The 26,508-nt window shown below is 47.4% G+C and overlaps 1 protein-coding gene across 4 annotated transcripts in view; it reads right to left on the bottom strand.

Annotated features, from left to right (window-relative positions):
* The window catches only part of znf521 (zinc finger protein 521), a 530,556-nt gene extending 506,253 nt beyond the window's left edge, over positions 1-24,303 (bottom strand). For all 4 annotated transcript variants that reach the window (XM_078541146.1, XM_078541148.1, XM_078541147.1 and 1 more), the window contains exons 1-2: positions 24,227-24,303; positions 8,466-8,525 (exon numbers count right to left, since the gene is read on the bottom strand). In XM_078541146.1, coding sequence (XP_078397272.1) covers positions 8,466-8,525; positions 24,227-24,266 — 100 coding nt within the window. In that variant the 5' untranslated portion in view covers positions 24,267-24,303. The remainder of the gene's footprint in view (positions 1-8,465; positions 8,526-24,226) is intronic.
* Between the last annotated feature and the right edge of the window lie 2,205 nt (positions 24,304-26,508).

The raw sequence follows: 26,508 nt of genomic DNA, 5'->3' as shown, positions 1-26,508 counted from the left end.
ATCCTTTAAAAACTACCTGGATGAGCACTTGGCACATCATAACATTCAAGGCTATGGGCCAAGTGCTGGTAAATGGGATTAGGTAGGTAGGTCAGGTGTTTCTCACGTGTTGGCGCAGACTTGATGGGCCAAAGGGCCTCTTCTGCACTGAGAGAGAGAGAGAGAAAGAGAGAAGGCGGCAAGAGAGAGAAAGAGAGAAGGCGGCGAGAGAGGGGGAGGGAGGCGAGAGAGAGAAGGTAGCAAGAGAGACAGATGGAGGGTGAAGGAGGTGAGGGAGGGGGAGCAAGGAGGCAAGGGAGAGAGAAGGGAAGATGATGAGAGAGATAGAGAGAGAGAGGGGAGGGAGAGAGAAAAGAGAGGGAAGGAGCACAAAGGTTTTTATTTAAGAAGATTGTAAACACACTGAATGTCCTATCAAAAAGCATGATGGAACCACACAGAATCTCATTCAACAATGTCAGCTATGGCACCATGGCCAGCACTCTCACTGGGGGAGTGCTGCACTGTTGGAAGTGCTGTCTTTGGGATAGAACGTTAACAATCTTCCCTCTTAGGTGGGTATTAAAGACCCCATGGCAATAAGAAGAGCAGGGCAAGTTATCAACAGCGCTCTGGCCAATATTTATCCCTCAATCAACCATCACTAAAATGAGCAATGATCTGGTCACTTTGGCCTGGCTGTTTATGGGACTTTATTGTGCGCAAATTGGCAGCAACATTTTCTACATTCCCACAGTGCTTCTTTGGCTGTGAAGCACTTTGGGATGTCCTCAGGGTGTAAAAAGGCGCTAGAGGAATGAAAACCTTTTCATCTCCTGAGTCCAGCCCAAATTTACCCCAATAATCCCTTGACTCAACTTGAAGAGAAAGAGTGAAATATCTGGGAACGTGAAAATCAGTGACTAAGGGCCAAAACTGGGCAGGTCGAATTCGAATATTACATTTTCATTCCTTTTCGGGTGGGGGGGCAATTTTCTACGTGTGGTTTTCCAACATCTCGCGTTATTATTCTGGCATTTGCACTTCTCCATGTCTGCGTTGTTAGTCCGGTTATTCAAACCATAGCAAAATCAATGGGTCAAAGTCAAGGCTTCATTCACAGCCCTTAATCTTCCTCTGTCTCAGGCTGAGAGTGCAGCCTGGGATCCTCCATTGACATTTTTTTTTATTATTATTAACAATAATATATTTGGCTAATGCTTTAGGTTTGAACATCCAACCACAGCCCATTGACTGGACTTGATGGTGATAACATCTGACTTGCTGGATTCCAACCATTACAAAGTTCCCATATTTCACATTCAGTACCGTAACACAGAAATCCAAAACTTTAACACAAAAATACCTGGAAGGTTAGCAATGTTTTTAATCAGCTCAACCACAGTTCCATTTTTAAACAGGAATACTGGAATCGCCCAGTATTGGCACAGCGACAACAGTGAACTCGACTATGTCGCTTGGATAAAGGTGGATTTTAACGCCGGGCTTATCCCAGGATGCAAGGCACACCTATACTCAAAACTGCTGAGGGACAATACCAGCTGGTGTTATCCAGCTCCTTAAATGTGGAAAAATTGTGCTGTTTATCAAGCTAAATTTGACAATGAGCCCACATAATATTAGCACGGGTGACCAAAAAAATGCTTCGCCAAGGTGGGAGGCTTTAAGGACTGACTTCAAGGTGAGGGGGAGAGATAGGTGGCGAGGTCTGGGGGGGGTCGAGTGGGGGGAAATTCCAGAACTTGGGGGCCAGTTGAAGGCATGGCCGCCAGTGATGAAGCCATTATAATTGGGGATGTTCACAAGGCCAGAATTAGGGGAGTGCAGAGATCTGGGAGGGTTGTGGGGCTGGAGGAGAGATTAGAGATAGGGAGGGGCGAGGCCACGGAGTGATTTGAAAACACAAGACGAGAAATTTTTTAAAAATCGATAATGCCCGATCTAAAACGGCTACCTGTGTGTGCAACAGCCCCAACATAAACCACGAGACCAAACACAACCTGCCAACCAAAAAGCTTAGCTGACTTCAACATCTTACACTGGATACTCGAGCTGAGCAATCATACAGAATCATAAAAGCGTGACAGCACAGAAAGAGGCCATTCATCCCACCAAAACAAATCACCTCGCGCTTCTCCACACTGAACTTCATCTGCCTCATGTCTGTCCAATCCACCAGTCTGTGTCTGGCCTTGTGAATTTCTACACTATCCTCCTCTCAGTTCACAATACTTCACAGTTTTGAAAATGTACGCCGTACGCCCAAGTCTAGATCGTTAATATAGATCAAGAAAAGCAGTGGTCCTAATACTGAGCCCCTGGAGAGCCCCCACCATATACCTTCATCCTGTCTGAAAACTAACCGTTCGCCACTGCTCTGTGTCCTGTCTTTCAGCCAATTTCACATCCATGCTGTCACTGAAAGTTTCATTCCATCAGCTTCAACTTCCCTGGCAAGTTTATTTGTTGGCCCTTTATCAAATGTCTTTTGGAAGTCCATGTACACCACATCAACCGCATTACCTTCATCAACTCTCTGTTACCTCATTTTAAAAAAAAACTCAAGTTAGTTAAACACACCTTACTTCTAACGGGTCCACACAGGTTTTCCTTAAATGAATCTCGTGTTAAGTGACTGCTAATTTTAAGTGACTGGTTGAAATTTCTAAAATCTTGCCCACCATTGAGGTTAAACTGACTGGCCTGTAGTTACTGGGTTTATCTTGACCCCTTTTTTTTCTCTCTGAACAAGGGTATGACATTCGCAATTCTCCCAGTGCTCTGGCACCAACCCTGAATCTAAGGAGGATTGGAAAATCCAGTGCCCCCACAATTTGAACTGGAAACGAACTAGACCGATAAACCCAGGGAGCTCCATTTGAAAAAAAGAACACAATTTCAAAAAGCAGTGAAGTTACATAAAGCTTGCACAGAAACTTAGTTATGCCAAACTCAAGAGTACTGTTCACAGTTTCAGTCTCCAGATCACATAAAAAAAATATGGAGACACTAGAGAAAGTGCAAAGATGATTTACAAGGACCAAACCAGAATGGAGGGGGTCATAACTGTCAAAAATAAAGTCTGTACTTTGTAAGTGCTTGCAAATTACAAATAACTGTTTTATATAATAAACCGATTGTTATCCATTTTTGGTGGGCCCGACTGTGGTGCTGATTTTTCTATGACAGGCCAAGATTGAGGTATTTCCCTTCACACTGATGCAGCTTTCGAAAATTCTCCCAAGGCTGATAAATGAGCCTCCAAGCATTGGCATTGCCAGATGCTGTTGTAGCACTTAAACAGAGTCAGCTTTCAACGAGTGAGTGCAAAATGGTTCTTTCACCACTCACTTGATGCAAATTCTCTCCACCTGACCGGGTTGGTTTCACAGTTGTTTGATGCAGAATATTTAGGGTTTGGGGAGAAACAACATGGGAGCCTAACCTGGATAACGTAAGGGGGAAAAAAAATCAGTCCCAACCTTCCCCACCATCAGAAAATGTACCGAAGAGATTGAAAAGGCCGGATTTCTTTTCTCTAGAAAAGGCCAAGGGGGTTACCTGGTAGATCTTTAAAATGATGAAAGGATTTGTTAGGTGAGACGTAGAGATGTTTACACTTGTGAGTAAAACCAGAACTAGGGGCCATCGATGTAAGACAGTCACTAATAAATCCAATCGGGAATTCAGAAGCAACTCCTTTACCCAGAGAGAGTGATGAGAATGCGGAACTCACTACCACAGGGAGCGATTGAGGTGAATAGTATAGATATATTTAAGGGGGAAGCTGGATGAACACACAAGGGAGAAAGGAACTGAAGGATGTGTTGATAGGGTGTGACGAAGCAGGCTGGGAGGAGGCTCGTGCGGAGAATAAACACTAGCATGGTCCAAATGGGCCGAGTGACCTGCTCCTGCTGTGTAACTATTACGTAATTCTGTCTTAGGGGTGGGGGGGGGGGGGGGGAGGATGGACCCAGGTTTGACCCTACGTTTGTGCCAAGTTAGCTGCAAGGGGGATTAAAATAATCCTATGCCCCACTGGGCAAGAGGAGTGAGGGAGGTGGTGACAGCAAATCAGCCAGGCCTGTCCAGCCTACTCACAAGGACATCACTGTGGCCAAGCAAAATCCATTGTCAAAGAGACACGGCCAGAGGATGGTCAGTTCATCAGTACTAGTCGCTGGCACCTCTGAACCAAAACGTACCTTCGCCTCCACCACACAACCCCTCATCCCTTCATCCACCATTCTTGTGAAAACATTAACAGTGCTCGAACCATGTGCATTTTTAAACAAGGAGAAACACAATCTTTACTATCGAGGGTTTCATTTTCCTCCTATTTTCCCCCAGTCCTCGATTAGTAAAGATTGTGATTTTCCTTGTTTAGAAATGCACATGGTTCGAGCACTCTTAAAAAATGTTTTCACAAGAATGGTGGATGAAGGGATGAGGGATTCTAGCTACATGGATAGATGGGCAGGAGCTGGGACTAATTATCCTTGGAGAAGAGGAAGGAAGGAACGACCTGGGGGCAGACGTGATGGGCTGAAGGGCCTTCTTCTGCACCGTAACTTTTCTATGGTTCTACGGTAAGACCGAGAGGAGATTTGGTCAAGGGGGTTCAAAATCACGAGGGGTCTGGAGGCAGTCGATAGAGGTTTCCGGAAGGAATCTGGACAATTGTCAGAAGACAAAGAGTTTGCAGGGCTCCAGGGAAAAAAAGGGCAGGGGTGGGGGAAACGGGAACCAGGCAAGTTGCAGAGAGCCAGCACGGACACGATGGGCCAAATGGCTTACAGCACAGGAGGAGGCCACACTGTGATTCGTTTCTGCAACTCTTTATTGTTTTGTGATCGCTGAGCTCGCCTGTGGTTCTGTTCCCATTTACAACTTGGCTGGTAAACACGAGGGCTGCGATGGACTGTGTACAAAAGAAATCCGTGCGTAGGCAGGAATCCTTCGGGAACTCCCAACAAAAGTTGAGTGTCCATCCCAACACAGTGGGCGGGTTGGGGGCTGCAGCGATCTTCCTTTTTTTTTCTCGCTCTGGCAGCTGACCAGGCCACATAAACAACACCGTCGTGGTTGGGAATTAAGAGGAGCAAAGTTACTAGTACCAGCAGTAGCAGCAGACCGCCCCCCCCACCCCCTTTTCAAACAGGAAGCCTGTTGGAATAGTTTTCTCCTTTTCCTGTACTGGAATTTTTTTTTTATTAAACTTTTTATATAGATATTATTATTTCTTGTTTTTCCTCTTTCCAATTTGGCACCAACGACGCTTTGTTTTCATCGTTAAAGCGGCCACGTCTAAAGGCCGGGCCTGCAGACATCCCCCCACCCCCCCACCCCCCCGACATGGGGAGGGCCCTCTTCAGTCTCCTCGTGATGCCAGGTTGTAAATCCCAACTTCCAATGGCAGGCGGGCGATGTGTGCGTGAGGGGAGAGAGGTGACTGGGTTCAACAGTGCAGCCCACTGGAAACATAGGAACGAAGGGGGGGTGGGAGGGGCCATTCAGCCCCTCGAGCCACCATTCAGTTAAACCACGGCTGACCACTCCATTTACTTCTCTTGGTTCCAACACCCTCGATCCACTTAACCCAACAAAAATCAATCTCAGTTCGGACATTTTCAATCGACTCCCCACCCAGACTCAACAGCTTTTTTTGGCAGGAGTGTGTGTTCCAGATTTCCACTCCCCTCTCTCTGTAGGAGGAGGTGCTAACCTGACGTCACCCCTGAATGGCCTGGCTCGAATTTTAAGGTTCTGGTCTGGACTCCCCCACCTCGCCAGAGGAAATAGTTTTTATCTACTACCCCGTCAACTCCGTCTTCCCCTTTTGACGTAGGGGAGTCAATCTCTGAATGTAAGCGACCGCAAGGTCAGTGGTTCGACAGGACAAATGTTTGAGGACTCTGGGTCTACACTCGATGGAGTTTAGAAGGATGAGGGGGGGGGGATCTGACTGAAACTTACAGAATACTGAAAGGCCTGGATAGAGTGGGATGTGGGGGAAGATGTTTCCATTAGTAGGAGAGACTAGGACCTGAGGGCACAGCCTCAGAGTAAAGGGAAGATCTTTTAGAACAGAGATGAGGAGAAACTTCTTTAGCCAGAGAGTGGTGAATCTATGGAATTCATTGCCACAGAAGGCTGTGGAGGCCAGGTCATTGAGTGTATTTAAGACCGAGATAGATAGGTTCTTGATTGGTAAGGGGATCAAAGGTTACGGGGAGAAGGCGGGAGAATGGGGTTGAGAAACTTATCAGCCATGATTGAATGGCGGAGCAGACACGATGGGCCGAATGGCCTAATTTCTGCTCCTATGTCTTATGGTCTTAATGGACGTGGCTGGGAGCTTACAGTGTCCTACACACACTCTTTAACCTAGAGAGAGTGGTGAGAATGTGAAACTTGCTGTCAGATTGGTGGGGGCAATAGCACGGATTCATTGAAGCACAATCTGGATAAGTAAAATAGGGAGAAAGGTATAAAAGGGTAAGCTGATAGGGTGAGATGAAGCGAGGGGTGGAGGAGGCTCGTGTGTAGAGCAATAAATGCTAGTACGGACCAGCTGGGCCGAATGGCCTGTGTCTGCGCGGCACATTTTGCATAATTCTGTTGAACAATCGAGCGGCCGATTCCTTCGTTGTTCAGTATTTCCCGAGGGAGGGTGTCTCATCGAGCGGACCCACCGACTGCTCTGCTGCTCAGCAGCAGCCCCGGAGATGTCAGAAAGCGCAGAGGGAAATTTAAGAGCGAGGGGAGTTCCCTGACAGCCCAACAAAGAATCCGGTGAGATCCGGCACTAACTATAAAAAGTAGAGGTACATCACTGAGCTGACAATCCCCACACACAGTGGGCACAACCTAGGGGTAGGAACTGTCTGCTCAGAATCTTGAAAGGTTTAAGATAGGCTCTTCCTATTTACTTTTGTTCACTGCAGGGGAGAGTCAGTAAGTAAAGGACAAAGATTTAAGATAACTGGTAAAACAAAATCCAAGGGGGGGGTGGGGGGGGTGGGGGGTGGGGGTGAAGAGAGATGAGAATTTATTTTTATATATAAACACAGCAAGTTGAAAGGGTAGAAGAAGCAATTTCAACAGTATCCTTCAAAAAGGGGAGTTGGATAAGTGCTTGAAAAGCAATAAAAAACAATGCAGGTTATAAGACCATAAGACATAGGAGCAGAAATTAGGCCATTCAGCCCATCGAGTCTGCTCCGCCATTCAATCATGGCTGATAAGTTTCTCAAACCCATTCTCCCACCTTCTCCCTGTAACCTTTGATCCCCTTACCAATCAAGAACCTATCTATCTCCGTCTTAAATACACTCAATGACCTGGCCTCCACAGCCTTCTGTGGCAATGAATTCCATCGATTCACCACTCTCTGGCTAAAGAAGTTTCTCCTCATCTCTGTTCTAAAAGGTCTTCCCTTTACTCTGAGGCTGTCCTAGTCTCTCCTACTAATGGAAACATCTTCCCCACGTCCACTCTATCCAGGCCTTTCAGTATTCTGTAAGTTTCAATCAGATCCCCCCTCATCCTTCTAAACTCCATCAAGTATAGACCCAGAGTCCTCAAACGTTCCTCATATGTTAAGCCTTTCATTCCTGGGATCGTTCTCGTGAACCTCCTCTGGACCCTCTCCAGGGCCAGCACATCCTTCCTGAGATACGGGGCCCAAAATTGCTCACGATATTCTAAATGTGGTCTGATCAGTTATTGGGGACGGAATAGGGGAGCGGGACTAATTGGATAGCTCTTTCAAAGGGCTGGCACAGGTGCGATGGATCGAATGGCCTCCTTCCACCCTGTTAAAAAAAAAAACCCCACCCCCGGTCCTTCTCTTTCCACAGCTACAACCTGAATGCCTAAGGTCTCCTCCACAGATGACTCCTTCAACAGAACAGTTTCGATAAATATCTGTTTAAACATCTTGCCACCTCAGTAACAAGTTAATTTTAGACCCAGTTTAACACAGCGGCAGATTTCGTCGGTGTAGGTGAGATATTACAGCTCTTCTCAGTCTCAGGTACAGGCGCACGTACAGACACACTGACAGATGGAGATGCCACTCTTGTTAATTCATTGCCACCTTCACTATTTTTTATTTTTTAAAAACAAAGACACACAGATGAGACGGAATAATGCCTCAGACCTCCCTTCAGTCATTACTCGCTGCTGATCCTCCCGCTTATTATCCAAAGAACTCTGCTCCGATAAAAAAAAATATCTCACTGGCAAAGATATTTTCATCGTGTGATTTCTTAAATTGCCTGAGCTTTTAACTTATGGGAGTGAGCGTATAAATTGTCTGTCAGCGCTCTCTGATGTCTGCCATTTAATGAAAGGAGCAGATTTTCCACCAGTCTCACTACCAGCACGGGTCACCCTCAAAAACTCGCCAAACCTAATTCCGATGATAAACGGCCACTGATTAAGAGACTTAAACGTACCACTCTGAACGCTCGCCTGGCCCACAGTCGGATGCAGGTCTTCAGCCTCATTTTCTTCTACTGCAGGAGGAAGAGGAGAAAGGGAGAACTGTTACTCAAAAGTCGGAGGGACAAACCTCACCAGCCTGCTTCTAGATACATCGTCTATTTTCACATCAGTACCAAGCAATGCTCATGGTAACTGGGAAAACAAGGCAGAGTTAGGCAAACGCGAGGGTTTGGGGGTAACACTGACAACTGGGCAGCAGACATAAACACTCCATTCTGGTACATAACAGGGTTACAGTCAAAGCAACTAAAATTCACCCATCTCTCTACCAGTGGCTCTGGCATTTGCGCCAGTGAAAGATTTTTCAGTGGACAAAACAGGATCTTTCCTCACTTATTCATCATGTCTCCCTCACTCATGTTGAAAGGTCACCTCCTCCCCTCAACTCCCCACCACACCCACACCCCTCAACTCCCCACACCACACACACACCCCCTCCTCAACTCCCCACACCACACCACCCCCCTCAACTCCCCACACCACACACACACCCCCCCCTCAACTCCCCACACCACACCACCCCCCCCTCAACTCCCCACACCACACACACACCCCCCCCCTCAACTCCCCACACCACACCACCCCCCCCTCAACTCCCCACACCGCACCACACACCCCCCCCTCAACTCCCCACACCGCACCACACACCCCCCCCCTCAACTCCCCACACCACACCACCCCCCCCTCAACTCCCCACACCACACACACACCCCCCCCCTCAACTCCCCACACCACACCACCCCCCCCTCAACTCCCCACACCGCACCACACACCCCCCCCTCAACTCCCCACGACACCACACCCCCCCTCAACTCCCCACACCACACCACACCCCTCAACTCCCCACACCACACCCCCCCCCCCCTCAACTCCCCACACCGCACCACACACCGCCCCCCTCAACTCCCCACACCGCACACCCCCCTCAACTCCCCACACCGCACACCCCCCTCAACTCCCCACACCGCACACCCCCCTCAACTCCCCACACCGCACACCCCCCCTCAACTCCCCACACCACACCACACACCCCCCTCCCTCAACTCCCCACACCCCCCCTCAACTCCCCACCACACCACACACCCCCCCCCTCAACTCCCCACACCCCGCCTCAACTCCCCACCACACCACACACCCCCCCCTCAACTCCCCACCACACCACACACCCCCCCCTCAACTCCCCACCACACCACACACCCCCCCCCTCAACTCCCCACCACACCACACACCCCCCCCTCAACTCCCCACACCACACCACACACCCCCCCCTCAACTCCCCACACCACACCACACACCCCCCCCTCAACTCCCCACACCACACCACACACCCCCCCCTCAACTCCCCACACCACACACCCCCCCCTCAACTCCCCACACCACACACCCCCCCTCAACTCCCCACACCACACACCCCCCCCTCAACTCCCCACACCACACACCCCCCCTCAACTCCCCACACCACACACCCCCCCTCAACTCCCCACACCACACACCCCCCCTCAACTCCCCACACCACACCACACACCCCCCCCTTCAACTCCCCACACCACACCACACACCCCCCCCTTCAACTCCCCACACACTACACACCACCCCCCTCAACTCCCCACACCGCACACCCCCCCTCAACTCCCCACACCACACCACACACCACCCCCCCTCAACTCCCCACATCCCCCCCTCAACTCCCCACCACACCACACACCCCCCCCTCAACTCCCCACCACACCACACACACCCCCCTCAACTCCCCACACCACACACCCCACCTCAACTCCCCTCACCACACACCCCACCTCAACTCCCCACACCACACACCCCCCCTCAACTCCCCACACCACACACCCCCCCTCAACTCCCCACACCACACACCCCCCCTCAACTCCCCACACCACACACCCCCCCCTCAACTCCCCACACCACACACCCCCCCCTCAACTCCCCACACCACACACCCCCCCCTCAACTCCCCACACCACACACCCCCCCCTCAACTCCCCACACCACACACCCCCCCCTCAACTCCCCACACCACACACCCCCCCCTCAACTCCCCACACCACACACCCCCCCCTCAACTCCCCACACCACACACCCCCCCCTCAACTCCCCACACCACACACCCCCTCAACTCCCCACACCACACACCCCCTCAACTCCCCACACCACACACCCCCCCCTCAACTCCCCACACCACACACCCCCCCCTCAACTCCCCACACCACACACCCCCCCCTCAACTCCCCACACCACACACCCCCCCCTCAACTCCCCACACCACACACCCCACCCAAACACCCCCCCTTTCAACTCCCCGCCCGCCCAGCAGAATGCAGCACGTTCCCTCCACTGCCTATCTATAACAGTGAGCCTTCACAGAGCAGCCCTCGCATTGTTTGAATCTTGGTTAATGAGGATGTACCTAGAGCAAGTGACAGTGTACTGCAGGTGTGTACGCTTCATGTGAAGGCACTTCTCACTGAATGCTGCTGTACTTGTGCTCCATCAGGTGTACACTGTTCTATTTATTTTAAACTCATCATTCAGGTTGAAACTCAGCGTGTGGCTGTGCAACGCTGGCTAATAATTCACAAAGAAACATCATCTTTCATTTCACAGTGAGCTGAGGTATCGGAAACACTAGTCAAACAATCACAAACTTTTTTTTAAAATTAGATTGAAGGAGAGAATGCTGATATACGCCCACATTACTTTGGAACAGCAAGAACTGTTTGTGGGTGGGGGGCTGAGTGTGCATTACTGGGTAATTTTGACCATCACTCCTGAACGTTTTCTTTCCTGGTAACTGCGCCAGGTGACACAGCACAATGGACACAAACAATAGCCCTGCCTGGCAAGCTGTCTATCTTAGCTTCACTCTTAGCTGAGGGAAAGATGGGGTTTGGAGAAAGAGGGAAAGGGAAAAGAATGTGTGTTGTAGGAGGCAAGTGGAGATGAGGCACCTATAATTTTTTTAAAATTCATTTACAGGATGTGGACGTTGTTGGCTGGGTCAGAATTTATTGCCCATCCTTAGTTGCCCCTTGAGAAGGTGGTGGTGAGCTGCCTTCTTGAACCGCTGCAGCCCATGTGGTGTAGGTACACCCACAGTGCTGTTAGGGAGGGAATTCCAGGATTTTGACCCAGCCACAGTGAAGGAACGGCCGACATATTTCCAAGTCAGGATGGTGAGTGACTTGGAGGGGAACTTCCAGGCGGTGGTGTTCCCATCTCTCTGCTGCCCTTGTCCTTCTAGATGGTAGCGGTCATGGGCATGTAATGGTGGAGGGCACAGCAATGGAGAAAGGACATTAGAAATAGGAGCAAGAGTAGACCATATGGCCCATCGAGCCTGCTCTGCCACTCAATACAATCATGGTTGATCTTCTGTCTCAGCTCCATTTTCCCACCCACTTCACATATCCTTTAATTCTTTGAGAGATCAAAACCTGCCTGTCCCAGCCTTAAGTGTACTCAACAACGGAGCATCCATAACCCTCTGGTGGAGAGAATTCAAAAATTTAAAACCCTTTGAGTGAAGTAATTTCTCCTTATTGGCAGTCCTAAATGATCAGCTCCTTATCCTGAGACTGCGCCCCGGTGTTCTAGATTCCCCGACCTGTGGAAACAATCTCTCAGCGTCTATCCTGTCAAGCCTCCTCAGAACCTTGTAGGTTTCCGTGAGATCACCCCACTCCTCCTTCTAAACCGTGGATAATATTGGCCCAATTTACTCAGCCTCTCATTATAGGGCAACCCTCTCATCCTAGGGACAAACCTACTGAATCTTCACTGCACCGCCTCCAATCCTCTCTTCAACACGGAGACCAAGACTGAACACAGTATCCCAGATGTGGTCTCGCCAAAGCCCCATACAACTGTAGCAAAACGTCTTTACTCTTGTGCTCCAATCGCCTGGCAATAAAAGGCCAAATAAAGGAGCCTCTCCCTATGCCCCCTGCTAACAAAGCAGCATCAGTGAGAGTGGTCACCTAATCTGTCTAGCCTCTCACGTGGTTCGGTGGTAGTATTTGGCGCGTGGGTCTGAGGAGAAGCGGAGGATTGCGAATTACCGGTGGTGAATAAAAATGTTCTTAAAAACGCGATATCACGTTCACAATCTTTGCTGAAATGCTGCAATTCTTTCGCCTCCTTTCATTCGAAAGGTTGTTTTACTTCCTCGCCTCCCAGGCTTAACTATTAAAGTTCAGGAACTGTGACAAAGCTCAGTTAGGTGCTACAGTACAAGGGCCCCATGCAACGTGCAGCTGAATCTGAATTCCAAAGTGCAAAGGTAGTTTACACCTTCATTATAAACTCATTTGAATTGGGAGGGTTTCTGCGCTCAGCTCACAACACTTTTGAGGCCTTTTAAAAGTGACTAAGAGAGACGGACGCAAAAAAACAAGGCGTGCAATGCCAAATTCACCTTACGGAAAACAAACCAATCAATCAACTTATTAGGCCATAAGACCATTCGGCCCATCGGGTCTGCTCCGCATTTAATGAGATCGCGGCTGATCTGACAACCCTCAACTCCACTTTCCTGCCTTTTCCCCATAACGCTCGATTCCCAGCATCTGTTCTCTAGCTTCAGACCCCAGAAAAGTTAAGACTAGAAGTCAAAAAAGTTTATACACCATTGGACATTTACCACTAAACAAGATAACTTTAAATAAAGGCCTGGTCCATGAAAGAAACTCTTTGCGTGAACGTCACTAGTGTTATTGAGAAGGCATCTTTGTTTGGTGAAGTAGCACCTAAGAATAGGGCTGCAACACACTAACTAACCCTAGCTTAATGCCCAGATCTGTTCGGCGCTGAAGCAGTGTATTTTAAGAAAGACTATGATAATTAAATTAATCAAAATTAATCATTTGGAAAAGTGGCCAGATCCACTCTCTGCACCTCCGGACTCTCGTGCTGTGTCGCTCAGAGTTTAACTGACTGGTGGTCTAAAGTTGGCCTCTGTCCATACCCAGTGCTCAGGCAGCCCCAAGCCCCGACACCCCAGGAGTACCCCTGCCGGCGGTTCTGATTTCAGAGCTGACCTCTCATCCCCCGGAGGTTAGAATGAGAAGCGACAACATTTAAAATTCCAAAAAAGAGATTTGAAAAAACATTTCCCCTTGGCTGGAGAATCTAGAACGGGGGGGGGGGTCACAGCATCAGAGGGAGGTGCCTGCCAATCGGGACGAGACGGGGAGGGATTTCTTCACTCGGTGGGGTGGGGGGCCGTGAATCTCTGGAATTCTCTACCCCAGAGAGCAGTGGATGCTCAGTCATTGAGTACGCTCAAGACAGAGGTCGACAGGTTTTTCAGCACTAAAAGGTGTTAAGGAATATGGGGTTAGTGCAGGAAGACAAGACCATCCATGATCTTAGTGGATGGCAGGGCAGGATCAAAGAGCAACATGGCCTACCCCAGCTCCTACTACTTGTTTGCCCCAGCTACCCCAGCTCCTATTACCTGTTTGCCCCAGCTACCCCAGCTCCTATTACCTGTTTGCCCCAGCTACCCCAGCTCCTACTACTTGTTTGCCCCAGCTACCCCAGCTCCTATTACCTGTTTGCCCCAGCTACCCCAGCTCCTATTACCTGTTTGCCCCAGCTACCCCAGCTCCTATTACCTGTTTGCCCCAGCTACCCCAGCTCCTATTACCTGTTTGCCCCAGCTACCCCAGCTCCTACTACTTGTGCTCTAAAGATTTTTTAAAAACGATTTTAAAAAAAAACTAAATGCATTTTGTATTTCTCAATGCGAGTCAAGCTGAAAGATACCCAATTCTAGGCTGGAACCAAACCGGAGAATCCGGAGAACGCCTGGTTATGCAGCCTGCTCCTGAGAAACTGGGAGACACAGGTTTGCATTTCTATAGCACCTTTCACGGCCTCAGGGCATCCCAAAGCACCGTCCCCGCCAATGGGGTGCTTTTCTTCTTTTGAAGTGCGCTCACTGTTGTAATGTCACAGTGCCACAGGAGGTGGCCATTCGGCCCATTGAGTCTGCACTGGCTCTCCGAAATCAACTTTGCACATTCTCTCTTTTCAGCCAATTCCCCTTGGAATACCTTGATACCTCAAACCCACCTCCACCGTCCTCTGGGTGAAAAAGCTTTTCCTCGCAGCACATTTACTCCTTCTGCCAATTATTTTTAAATCAGTGCCCTGTCGTTCTTGATGTTCTCTTGAGTGGGAACAGTTTCTCACTATTTACCCTGTCCATACCCCTCAGGATCTGGAATACCTCTGTCGAGTGTATGTAGGTGATGTAGGGAAACACAGCCACCAACACAGCAAGCTCCCAAATCAGCAATGAGGTTTTTTTTTCAATAAAGTAATATCTATCAGCCAGAATATGAGGCAGGAACTCCCCCTGCTCCTCTTTGAAATGGCGGCAGTCACTGGGATCTTTAATGTCCACCCAAGGCGGCAGACAGGTATCCTGGCAATAACGTCTCATCTGAAAACAAATTGCAGTCAGGGCTGGGAGAGGAGGCCACGGTTAAACCTGTAAGCTCTCCAGTAAGACGCTGAGCCCACTGCAATTCACTCCACTGTAGGAATAGGTCAAAAAAGAATCGGATCAGACCACCAAACTATTGGTGACGTGCAGCCAGTTAAATACTACAGGAGCACAACCACGTTGGGAGGGATTGATTTTTTTTCCCCTCTAAGCTGTAAGCATTGCCTCCTCCTCCCACCAGATACACACAGTACTGAAGCTGGAGACAGACGAACTTCAAGCAATCTAAGGAATTGGAGTAGGCATTAGGTCCCTCAAGTTGGCACAGATGTTCAAAGGGGTACGTAGGGTGGTTATGTTCCCGAGCTGGCAATCCAGAAGCCTCAGCGAATGATTGGTGCCATTAGCTTAAATCCTACCACCGGGAGATTTTCAATTCAGTTTATTAAACGAATGTAGGATTAGAAAGTTAGTCTCAGTTTTTTTTTAATTCATTGACGGTGTGGATTACTGGCTGGGCCAGCATTTATTGCCCATCCCTAATCACCCTTGAGAAGGTGGCGGTGAGCTGCCTTCTTGAACCGCTGCAGTCCCTGTGGTGTAGGTACACCCACAGCGCTGTTAGGGAGGGAGTTCCAGGATTTTGACCCAGCGACAGTGAAGGAACGGGCGATATATTTCCAAGTCGGGATGGTGAGTGGCTTGGAGGGGAACTTCCAGGTGGTGGTGTTCCCATCTACCTGCTACCCTTGTCCTTCTAGATGGCAGTGGTCATGGGTCTGGGAGGTGCTGTCCAAGGAGGCTTGGTGAGTGTCTGCAGTGCATCTTGTAGTGGCAGCAGTGTGTGCCATGTGTGTGTCAGTGGTGGAGGGAGTGAATGTTTGTGGATGTGGTGCCAATCAAGTGGGCTGCTTGACAGCGCCGAGCTTCTTGAGTGTTGTGGGAGCTGCACTCACCCAGGCAAGTAGAGGGTATTCCATCACACTCCTGACTCGGGCAGGTAGCTACTGGACTGACTTAAAATCCCATCTGGGTCACTAATGCCCTTTAGGGAAGGAAATCTGCCGTCCTTACCTGTCTGGCCTACACGTGACTCCAGACCCACCCACAGCAATGTGGTCGGCTCTTAAACGCCCCCTGAAATCACCTGGTGAGCTGAAGGTGGCTCTCCACCATTTCCACAAGGGCAACCGGGGACCGCCTTGCCATGAATGGATTTTTAAAAAAGGCCAATCTTTCACCTCTACTGTAGGTTTTGCATCTTATCGAAATCCTTCGATTCCCTTCGGTGGAGCGTTTTCAAGTGTTACGTCCCACGTGGAGAGTAACAATTGATTGAGATTATGTTAAAGGAGTGATGTGGGCTAGCAGCATTTAGACACAGCACACCTCCACACAGAGTGAGAACGAAAGCTACTGGCAATGAATGGTAACACTTCAGGTCAGGGAATCTAAAACACAGGGGGAGGGGGGCGGTGCAGCCTCAGGATAAGGGGCTAATCATTTATGACTGAAATGAGCGGCAATTACTTCACTCAAAGGGTGGTGAATGTTTGGAATTCTCTACCCCAGAGGGCTGTGGATGCTACATTGTTGAATACAATCGAGGCTGGGATAGGCAGGTTTTTGGTCTCTCAGGGGAATTAAGGGACATGGGGAGCGGGTGGGGGAGTGGAGTTGAAACCCAAGGTCAGCTATGGTCATATTGGCTGGCAGAGCAGCCTCGATGGACGGTGTGGTCTACTCCAGCTCCTATTTCTTGTGAGGATGATGTTTCAATGATGTATAAGGCCATCTCCGAACCCAGCCTCTGGGATGTGATATTAACCTTTCTAACTCTTTTCCCCCCCCCCACCTCCCCTCCCCCTCCCCCTCTCTTAAGGCATTCTCTAAAGCCTCTCTCTTAAACCAAGCTTTAGAACACCTGCCTGTAAAAATCTCCAGACGTGCCTCAGTGGATTACTACATTAAAGGCGCTCGGTAAGTGCAATGTGCTGTTGGTAAAGCTTGTTCTACCATTTAGCACAGCCTGTCCGTGCCCAGGCAGTTCCGTCTGCTCATTTAACAACCAGCGAGAAATTAAACTCAAACAGTTTCTGGTTTTTGGAAAAAAAACACTCTTGCTTGTCTGTCTGCAGCCCACTCTAACATTCAAAATAAACCTCGCCGAGAGTCAGTTCAAGAATTTCCAGTATTTTTCCGTTGGATTGATGAGGGCCTGATTCACAATGAATTGGTAAACCAGATACGGGGTGGGGAGTGGGGGAAAAAAACCCCCAGCAAAACAGAAGCATTCACAATTGCTGCTTACTACTTAGGCCCTGCCCCATAAGGACATGCAGCTCATCATCTCTGCTCACAATCAACTTGCAGCCAGACAAAACAGCGGTTTGACTGTCCACATTTAAATTGGCCCCCATTCATTTATAATTAACACAAGCCTTCAGACCCAGTCTCAACTCCAAACTTAAAATACTGAAATAAAAAAAACACAAATCAGGCCCATTTTTCTGCCTCGTTTTAACTCTGGAAATAATTCAGTGCCAGCTAGCTACCTTTGCCCGATTCTCCAGCAGTTTTTAAATCGGGGGTTGCACAGTACTAATGTTACGGGTTCAGTGAAACGCTGATCTCTTGCTGTCGAGCACAGGCAAAATATGAAGTGCCAAGTTCTCACTGGCAATTAACGCACCAACTGCAGTAAATGGCACACTTCTCACAATAATCAGTCATAACAATTGATAGATAACAGCAGAATTACATCCTCCACACCTGTCTGCAAAAATCCAAATCCTTCCTTTCAACCCAATGAATTTTCAGTTTCATTCGAAGTGGGGGGGGGGATGAAAGGGGGCAAAACCCTTCCCTTTGAATTCCTAGAGCCAGGTTCAATTCCTTCAAGCCTAGCTTATCCTGTACAGATGATGAAGGGGCTCCTTTTAAAAAAAAAAGCGTCTGGGTCAAAAAAAATTGGTCACATTGGAGAGAATCGGCCCCCAGTAACCGATTCTTCCAAGTGGATACTGATCTGTCCATTTCCTTTCGCCACCCCCCTCTCTCTCCCTCCTCCCCCCACCCCAGAAACCCGACCTGAACAAGCTTTAAATGCCCCCCCTCTCCCTCTCTCCCCAAAATGAAATGACAAGACGAGCCCGTCTTGCAGAGCAGCTTTGACAAGGAGCCTGTTTACTACTCGCTGCCATCTCACAGGCAGCATCCAAATGACTAACTTCCGAATAATACCCATGTGTTTCTTTATCTATAAACGGACATTCTGTTAGGCTGGCTTTTGTTTTTTAAACACACACACACACACAAACAAAAACAACTTTTCCACCAGGACTCCTTCTGTGACCCTTTGCCTTCAGGATAACACCACAAAATAAACATCCCAATATAGATACAATGATATTCTTTAAAGAAAGCGACGGTCAATTTCAGAGGCAGAGTGTGTGGGGACTGTTTAGAGAGAATTAAAGGTCTGTCTTCCATCGCAATGAATCTTTGACTGGAATGGGACTGACCAGCTCTTGTTTTTATTCTTATTTTGAAGTTCCTTTGCTGGGTTTCTGAGGACCCGGGCCACGTGACTCGGGGCTGAGGGAAACTTTGTCGCAACATTCCTTCACACCCAAGACACAAAGTGTCTCAGCGAAACCCCAAACTCGCTCTCTCTCACACACACACTGTCTTAGCAAGTTCCCAAACTCTCTCACAGTCTCAGCAAAACCCCCAAACTCTCACAGTAAAAAACCCCAAACTGTCTCTCAGTCTCAGCAAAACCCCCAAACTCTCTCACAGTAAAAACCCCCAAACTCTCTCACACAGTCTCAGCAAAACCCCCAAACTCTCTCACAGTAAAAACCCCCAAACTGTCTCTCAGTCTCAGCAAACCCCCCAAACTCTCTCAGTCTCAGCAAAACCCCCAAACTCTCTCACAGTAAAAACCCCCAAACTCTCTCACAGTAAAAACCCCCAAACTCTCTCACAGTAAAAACCCTCAAACTCTCTCACAGTAAAAACCCCCAAACTCTCTCACAGTAAAAACCCCCAAACTCTCTCACAGTAAAAACCCCCAAACTCTCTCTCAGTCTCAGCAAAACCCCCAAACTCTCACAGTAAAAACCCCCAAACTGTCTCTCACAGTCTCAGCAAAACCCCCAAACTCTCTCAGTCTCAGCAAAACCCCCAAACTCTCTCTCAGCAAAACCCCCAAACTCTCTCACAGTAAAAACCCCCAAACTCTCACAGTAAAAAACCCCAAACTGTCTCTCAGTCTCAGCAAAACCCCAAACTCTCTCACAGTAAAAACCCCCAAACTGTCTCTCACAGTCTCAGCAAAACCCCCAAACTCTCTCTCACAGTCTCAGCAAAACCCCCAAACTCTCTCTCACAGTCTCAGCAAAACCCCCAAACTCTCTCTCTCAGTCTCAGCAAAACCCCCAAACTCTCTCTCAGTCTCAGCAAAACCCCCAAACTCTCTCACAGTAAAAACCCCCAAACTCTCTCACAGTAAAAAACCCCAAACTCTCTCACAGTAAAAACCCTCAAACTCTCTCACAGTCTCAGCAAAACCCCCAAACTGTCTCTCAGTCTCAGCAAAACCCCCAAACTCTCTCACAGTAAAAACCCCCAAACTCTCTCACAGTAAAAACCCCCAAACTCTCTCTCAGTCTCAGCAAAATCCCCAAACTCTCTCACAGTAAAAACCCCCAAACTCTCTCACAGTCTCAGCAAAACCCCCAAACTCTCTCACAGTAAAAACCCCCAAACTCTCACAGTAAAAAACCCCAAACTGTCTCTCACAGTCTCAGCAAAACCCCCAAACTCTCTCAGTCTCAGCAAAACCCCCAAACTCTCTCTCACAGTCTCAGCAAAACCCCCAAACTCTCTCTCAGTCTCAGCAAAACCCCCAAACTCTCTCTCAGTCTCAGCAAAACCCCCAAACTCTCTCACAGTAAAAACCCCCAAACTCTCTCACAGTAAAAACCCCCAAACTCTCTCACAGTAAAAACCCCCAAACTCTCTCACAGTAAAAACCCCCAAACTCTCTCACAGTAAAAACCCCCAAACTCTCTCACAGTAAAAACCCCCAAACTCTCTCACAGTAAAAACCCCCAAACTCTCTCACAGTAAAAACCCTCAAACTCTCTCACAGTCTCAGCAAAACCCCCAAACTGTCTCTCAGTCTCAGCAAAACCCCCAAACTCTCTCTCAGTAAAAACCCCCAAACTGTCTCTCAGTCTCAGCAAAACCCCCAAACTCTCTCACAGTAAAAACCCCCAAACTGTCTCTCAGTCTCAGCAAAACCCTCAAACTCTCTCACAGTAAAAACCCCCAAACTGTCTCTCACAGTCTCAGCAAAACCCCCAAACTCTCTCTCAGTAAAAACCCCCAAACTCTCTCTCAGTCTCAGCAAAACCCCCAAACTCTCTCACAGTAAAAACCCCCAAACTCTCTCACAGTCTCAGCAAAACCCCCAAACTCTCTCACAGTAAAAACCCCCAAACTCTCTCACAGTCTCAGCAAAACCCCCAAACTCTCTCTCAGTCTCAGCAAAACCCCCAAACTCTCTCACAGTAAAAACCCCCAAACTGTCTCTCAGTCTCAGCAAAACCCCCAAACTCTCTCACAGTAAAAACCCCCAAACTCTCTCACAGTCTCAGTAAAAACCCTCAAACTCTCTCACAGTAAAAACCCTCAAACTCTCTCACAGTAAAAACCCTCAAACTCTCTCACAGTAAAAACCCTCAAACTCTCTCACAGTAAAAACCCTCAAACTCTCTCACAGTAAAAACCCTCAAACTCTCTCACAGTCCCAGTAAAAACCCTCAAACTCTCTCACAGTCTCAGTAAAAACCCTCAAACTCTCTCACAGTAAAAACCCTCAAACTCTCTCACAGTAAAAACCCTCAAACTCTCTCACAGTCTCAGTAAAAACCCTCAAACTCTCTTACAGTCTCAGTAAAAACCCTCAAACTCTCTCACAGTAAAAACCCTCAAACTCTCTCACAGTAAAAACCCTCAAACTCTCTCACAGTAAAAACCCTCAAACTCTCTCACAGTAAAAACCCTCAAACTCTCTCACAGTAAAAACCCCCAAACTCTCTCACAGCAAAAACCCCAAACTCTCTCACAGCAAAAACCCCAAACTCTCTCACAGCAAAAACCCCAAACTCTCTCACAGCAAAAACCCCAAACTCTCTCACAGCAAAAACCCCCAAACTCTCTCACAGCAAAAACCCCCAAACTCTCTCACAGCAAAAACCCCCAAACTCTCTCACAGCAAAAACCCCCAAACTCTCTCACAGCAAAAACCCCCAAACTCTCTCACAGCAAAAACCCCCAAACTCTCTCACAGCAAAAACCCTCAAACTCTCTCACAGTAAAAACCCTCAAACTCTCTCACAGTAAAAACCCTCAAACTCTCTCACAGTAAAAACCCTCAAACTCTCTCACAGTAAAAACCCTCAAACTCTCTCACAGTAAAAACCCTCAAACTCTCTCATAGTAAAAACCCTCAAACTCTCTCACAGTAAAAACCCTCAAACTCTCTCACAGTCTCAGTAAAAACCCTCAAACTCTCTCACAGTAAAAACCCTCAAACTCTCTCACAGTAAAAACCCTCAAACTCTCTCACAGTAAAAACCCTCAAACTCTCTCACAGTCTCAGTAAAAACCCTCAAACTCTCTCACAGTAAAAACCCTCAAACTCTCTCACAGTAAAAACCCTCAAACTCTCTCACAGTAAAAACCCTCAAACTCTCTCACAGTAAAAACCCTCAAACTCTCTCACAGTAAAAACCCTCAAACTCTCTCACAGTAAAAACCCTCAAACTCTCTCACAGCAAAAACTCCCAAACTCTCTCACAGCAAAAACTCCCAAACTCTCTCACAGCAAAAACTCCCAAACTCTCTCACAGTCTCAGCAAAACCCCCAAACTCTCACAGTAAAAACCCTCAAACTCTCTCACAGTAAAAACCCTCAAACTCTCTCACAGTAAAAACCCTCAAACTCTCTCACAGTAAAAACCCTCAAACTCTCTCACAGCAAAAACTCCCAAACTCTCTCACAGTAAAAACCCTCAAACTCTCTCACAGTCTCAGCAAAACCCCCAAACTCTCTCACAGTCTCAGCAAAACCCCCAAACTCTCTCTCACAGTCTCAGCAAAACCCCCAAACTCTCTCACAGTCTCAGCAAAACTCCCAAACTCTCTCTCAGTCTCAGCAAAACTCCCAAACTCTCTCTCAGTCTCAGCAAAACCCCCAAACTCTCTCTCAGTCTCAGCAAAACCCCAAACTCTGTGTCTCAGCAAAACCCCAAACTCTCTCTCAGTCTCAGCAAAACCCCCAAACTCTCTCTCAGTCTCAGCAAAACCCCAAACTCTGTGTCTCAGCAAAACCCCAAACTCTCTCACACACACAGTCTCAGTAAAACCCCAAACTCTCTCACACACACACATACACTGTCTCAGCAACACCCCAAACTCTCTCTCACACAGTATCAGTAAAACCCCAAACTCTGGGTCTCAGTAAAGCCCCAAACTCTCTCTCTCTCTTTCTCTCACAGTGCCTTAGCAAAACCCCAAACTCTCACACACATTGTCTGAGTAAAACCCCAAACTCTCTCTCAGTCTCAGTAAAACCCCAAACTCTGGGTCTCAGTAAAGCCCCAAACTCTCTCTCTCTCTCTCTCTCTCACAGTGCCTTAGCAAAACCCCAAACTCTCACACACATTGTCTGAGTAAAACCCCAAACTCTCTCTCAGTCTCAGCAAAACCCCAAACTCTAGTCTCAATAAAGCCCCAAGCTCTCTCTCACACAAACAGTGCCTTAGCAAAACCCCAAACTCTCTCTGTCTCAGCAAAACCCCAAACTCTCTCTGTCTCAGCAAAACCCCAAACTCTCTCTGTCTCAGCAAAACCCCAAACTCTCTCTGTCTCAGCAAAACCCCAAACTCTCTCTGTCTCAGCAAAACCCCAAACTCTCTCTGTCTCAGCAAAACCCCAAACTCGCTCTGTCTCAGCAAAACCCCAAACTCTCTCGCAGCAAAACCCCAAACTCTCTCACACACACACACACACTGTCTCAGCAACACCCCAAACTCTCTCTCACACACACACAGTCTCAGCAACACCCCAAACTCTCTCTCACACACACACTGTCTCAGTAAAACCCCAAACTCCCTCACACACACACACAGTCTCAGTAAAACCCCAAACTCTCTCACACACACACACTGTCTCAGCAACACCCCAAACTCTCTCACACACACACACTGTCTCAGTAAAACCCCAAACTCTCTCACACACACACACTGTCTCAGCAACACCCCAAACTCTCTCACACACACACACTGTCTCAGCAACACCCCAAACTCTCTCACACACACACACTGTCTCAGCAACACCCCAAACTCTCTCACACACACACACTGTCTCAGCAACACCCCAAACTCTCACACACACACAGTCTCAGCAACACCCCAAACTCTCTCACACACACACACAGTCTCAGCAAAACCCCAAACTCTCTCACACACACACACACTGTCTCAGCAAAACCCCAAACTCTCACACACACACACACTGTCTCAGCAACACCCCAAACTCTCTCACACACACACACTGTCTCAGTAAAACCCCAAACTCTCTCACACACACACACACTGTCTCAGTAAAACCCCAAACTCTCTCACACACACACACTGTCTCAGTAAAACCCCAGACCCGACACACACACACACACACACACAGTCTGCACTGGAAACCCAAAAGTCCAACACAGTCTCTCTCAGCTAAGTTCCCCTGCATCATATACTATCTCAACTAAGTCACACCAGAGAAGCGGGGGGGCTGGGGGCTGGGGTTGGGAAGGGGGGGGGGGGGGTCATTGTAGCAGCCAAACCTCCCCACCACCACCCCCACTCCCCACCACCCCGCTATAATATGGACCCAGCGGCACAGACAGACAGAGAGAGAGAGAGAGCCGCTCCTCTCCCTCTCCCCCAGTTCGGGCTGTGCAGCCTCAGCAGCTCAGGCGAGTAGAGGCTGCTCCGCTTTGAATGAGAAGAGGATTGTCCTGTAACAAAACACACTTTCCACTCCCCACCACCCCCACCCCCCAAAAAAAAACAAACCACCCCCCACCTCCACCTCCCCGGACCCGTTTATATAGATTGAACTTTTGAATACATTCGGGGAGGGAGGTTGCTTTTTTTGTTAGGTGGGTTTTTCGTTACTTACCTTTCAGCGATCTTGGCTTCGCTTGTTTTCGACGAGACATCCTAAAGGCATTAAAACCCCTTCTTCAAGACTTGGGTCTGGGGGGTTGGGGGGGGGAGTTGGGGAGGAGGGGGTGGGGGGTTCCTCTCCTCTTAATATTAAAAGCCCCTTTGACACGTTTACCAGTATTGGCTGCCCTCAGTAAAATGTTGCTTTTCTCTCTCTGTCTGTCTCTGTCTGTCTCTGTCTCTCTCTCAATCTCACAGAATTAAAATAAACAGTTCATTGTGTGTAGTCTTCCTCTCCTTTAACACTCTTCCCCCCCCCAAAAAAAAACCCAGCATCCAGTGAAAATCTCTGATTAAGTGAGAGCTTTCAAAAGACTTTCTTCCCACCCATCCCCAAAAAATCAGTAAATCCCACCAACAGAAGGGAATAGAACCTAGAATATTTTTTTTTTTAAATCCCTCTCTCAGCAACAAAAGAGGGAGAAACTGAGAAGAAAAAAATAAAAATAACGTCTCTAAAATAAAATAATAAACTGGGAGCTCCAAATACTTTTTGGCTGCAATCTAAAGGCTAAAGAATCTTCTCCTATCTTTTTCTTTTTTTTTGGGGGGGGGGTGGGAGGGAGGGAGAGAGAGGGGAGGGGGTTTTTTTTTGCCTATATTAAAATATATACAATCCCCCAGCTGGAATCAGCGCTTGCAAAAAAAAAAAACAGGTTGTAAGTCTTATCCTTGGTGTGGACGCGGAATAGAGAGAGATGCGATTCCCCCACTCCCTCCTCATCACAAACCTGCAAAGTCTTGGACTGCGCTGTCGCTCCGGTAGTCCACATAATAATGGAAAATTTAAACAAGGCCCCAAACCCATCAGGATGGCTCCAGAGGGGGGCCCTTCCCCACAGGGACACGCAACTGTACGTAATCACTGAGGAAATCATTGTCAGCCTCAGAGTGCACGCCTGGTGCATATGATGAAACTCACACAGCCACCAGCAAGATCCGGACTCCCGGATTCCCCGTCCCACTCAAAACTCCGGATCTGGAGCTCGATCCTCTTTTGCTGTTCACCCGCAGCCGCTGCTGCAGCCACCGCTCCTGCCCTTTTTATTTTCCCTTTTCCCTCTCTCTCTCTCTCTCTCTCACTCCTATTTTAAAAGAACCTTCTGAAGCTGCACTCTTCCCCCTTCTGGTTGGACTTTGCATGCTTGTACATACAATCAATGCCCTTTCTATTTGTTCTCAACTTCTCCCAAGAGGAAAAAGTGGTTTCTCGCTAAAAGAATTATTTCATTTTTTTTTTTAACTGGGTTTTATTTTTCTTCTCCACATTTCCCAAGGGGCTTTTTAAAAAAAAATATATATTAAACCCCCCCCCGATGACCAGGATACTCTGCTCGCTCCCCGAAAGGATTTTCAGAGGGGAATATTTAGGAAGTTGGAATCTTTTTAAGGTTGCACATTTTATTTTGGAAGTTGTGATATTTGTTTGAAACTTGTAATATTCTGCATGTTGTAATATTTGAAGTGTCATACTTGCTTCTAAAAGTTGTACTATTTATTTTGAAAGTTGTATTAGTTTGAATATTATAGTATTTTAGAATTGTATTGGCTTCGAAAAGTTGTAATATTTAATTTCAAAGTTTTAATACTTTGGATATTATAGTATTATTAGAATTATATTTGCTTCAAAAAGTTGTATTTATTTTGAAAGTTTTAATACTTTGGATATTATAGTATTATTGTAATTATATTTGCTTCAAAAAGTTGTATTTATTTTGAAAGTTCAAATACTTTGGATAGTATTGTATTGTTTTGTAGTATTTGTTGTATTGTAGTATTTATTTGAAAGTTCTAATACTTTGGATATTATAGTATTATTGGAATTATATTTGCTTTGAAAAGTTGTAGTATTTATTTTGAAAGTTCTAATACTTTGGATATTATAGTATTATTGGAATTATATTGGCTTCAAAAAGTTGTAGTATTTATTTTGAAAGTTTTAATACTTTTGATATTATAGTATTATTGGAATTATGTTGGCTTCAAAAAGTTGTAGTATTTATTTTGAAAGTTTTAATACTTTGGATATTATAGTATTATTGGAATTATATTTGCTTCAAAAAGTTGTAGTATTTATTTTGAAAGTTCTAATACTTTGGATATTATAGTATTATTGGAATTATATTTGCTTCAAAAAGTTGTAGTATTTATTTTGAAAGTTTTAATACTTTGGATATTATAGTATTATTGGAATTATATTTGCGTCAAAAAGTTGTAGTATTTATTTTGAAAGTT

Source organism: Cetorhinus maximus, chromosome 4 (assembly GCF_964194155.1).
Source record: "Cetorhinus maximus chromosome 4, sCetMax3.hap1.1, whole genome shotgun sequence".
Classification (NCBI taxonomy): Eukaryota; Metazoa; Chordata; class Chondrichthyes; order Lamniformes; family Cetorhinidae; genus Cetorhinus; species Cetorhinus maximus.
Note: the sequence above shows the minus strand (reverse complement) of the source record. Positions and strands in the feature narration are given on the sequence as shown.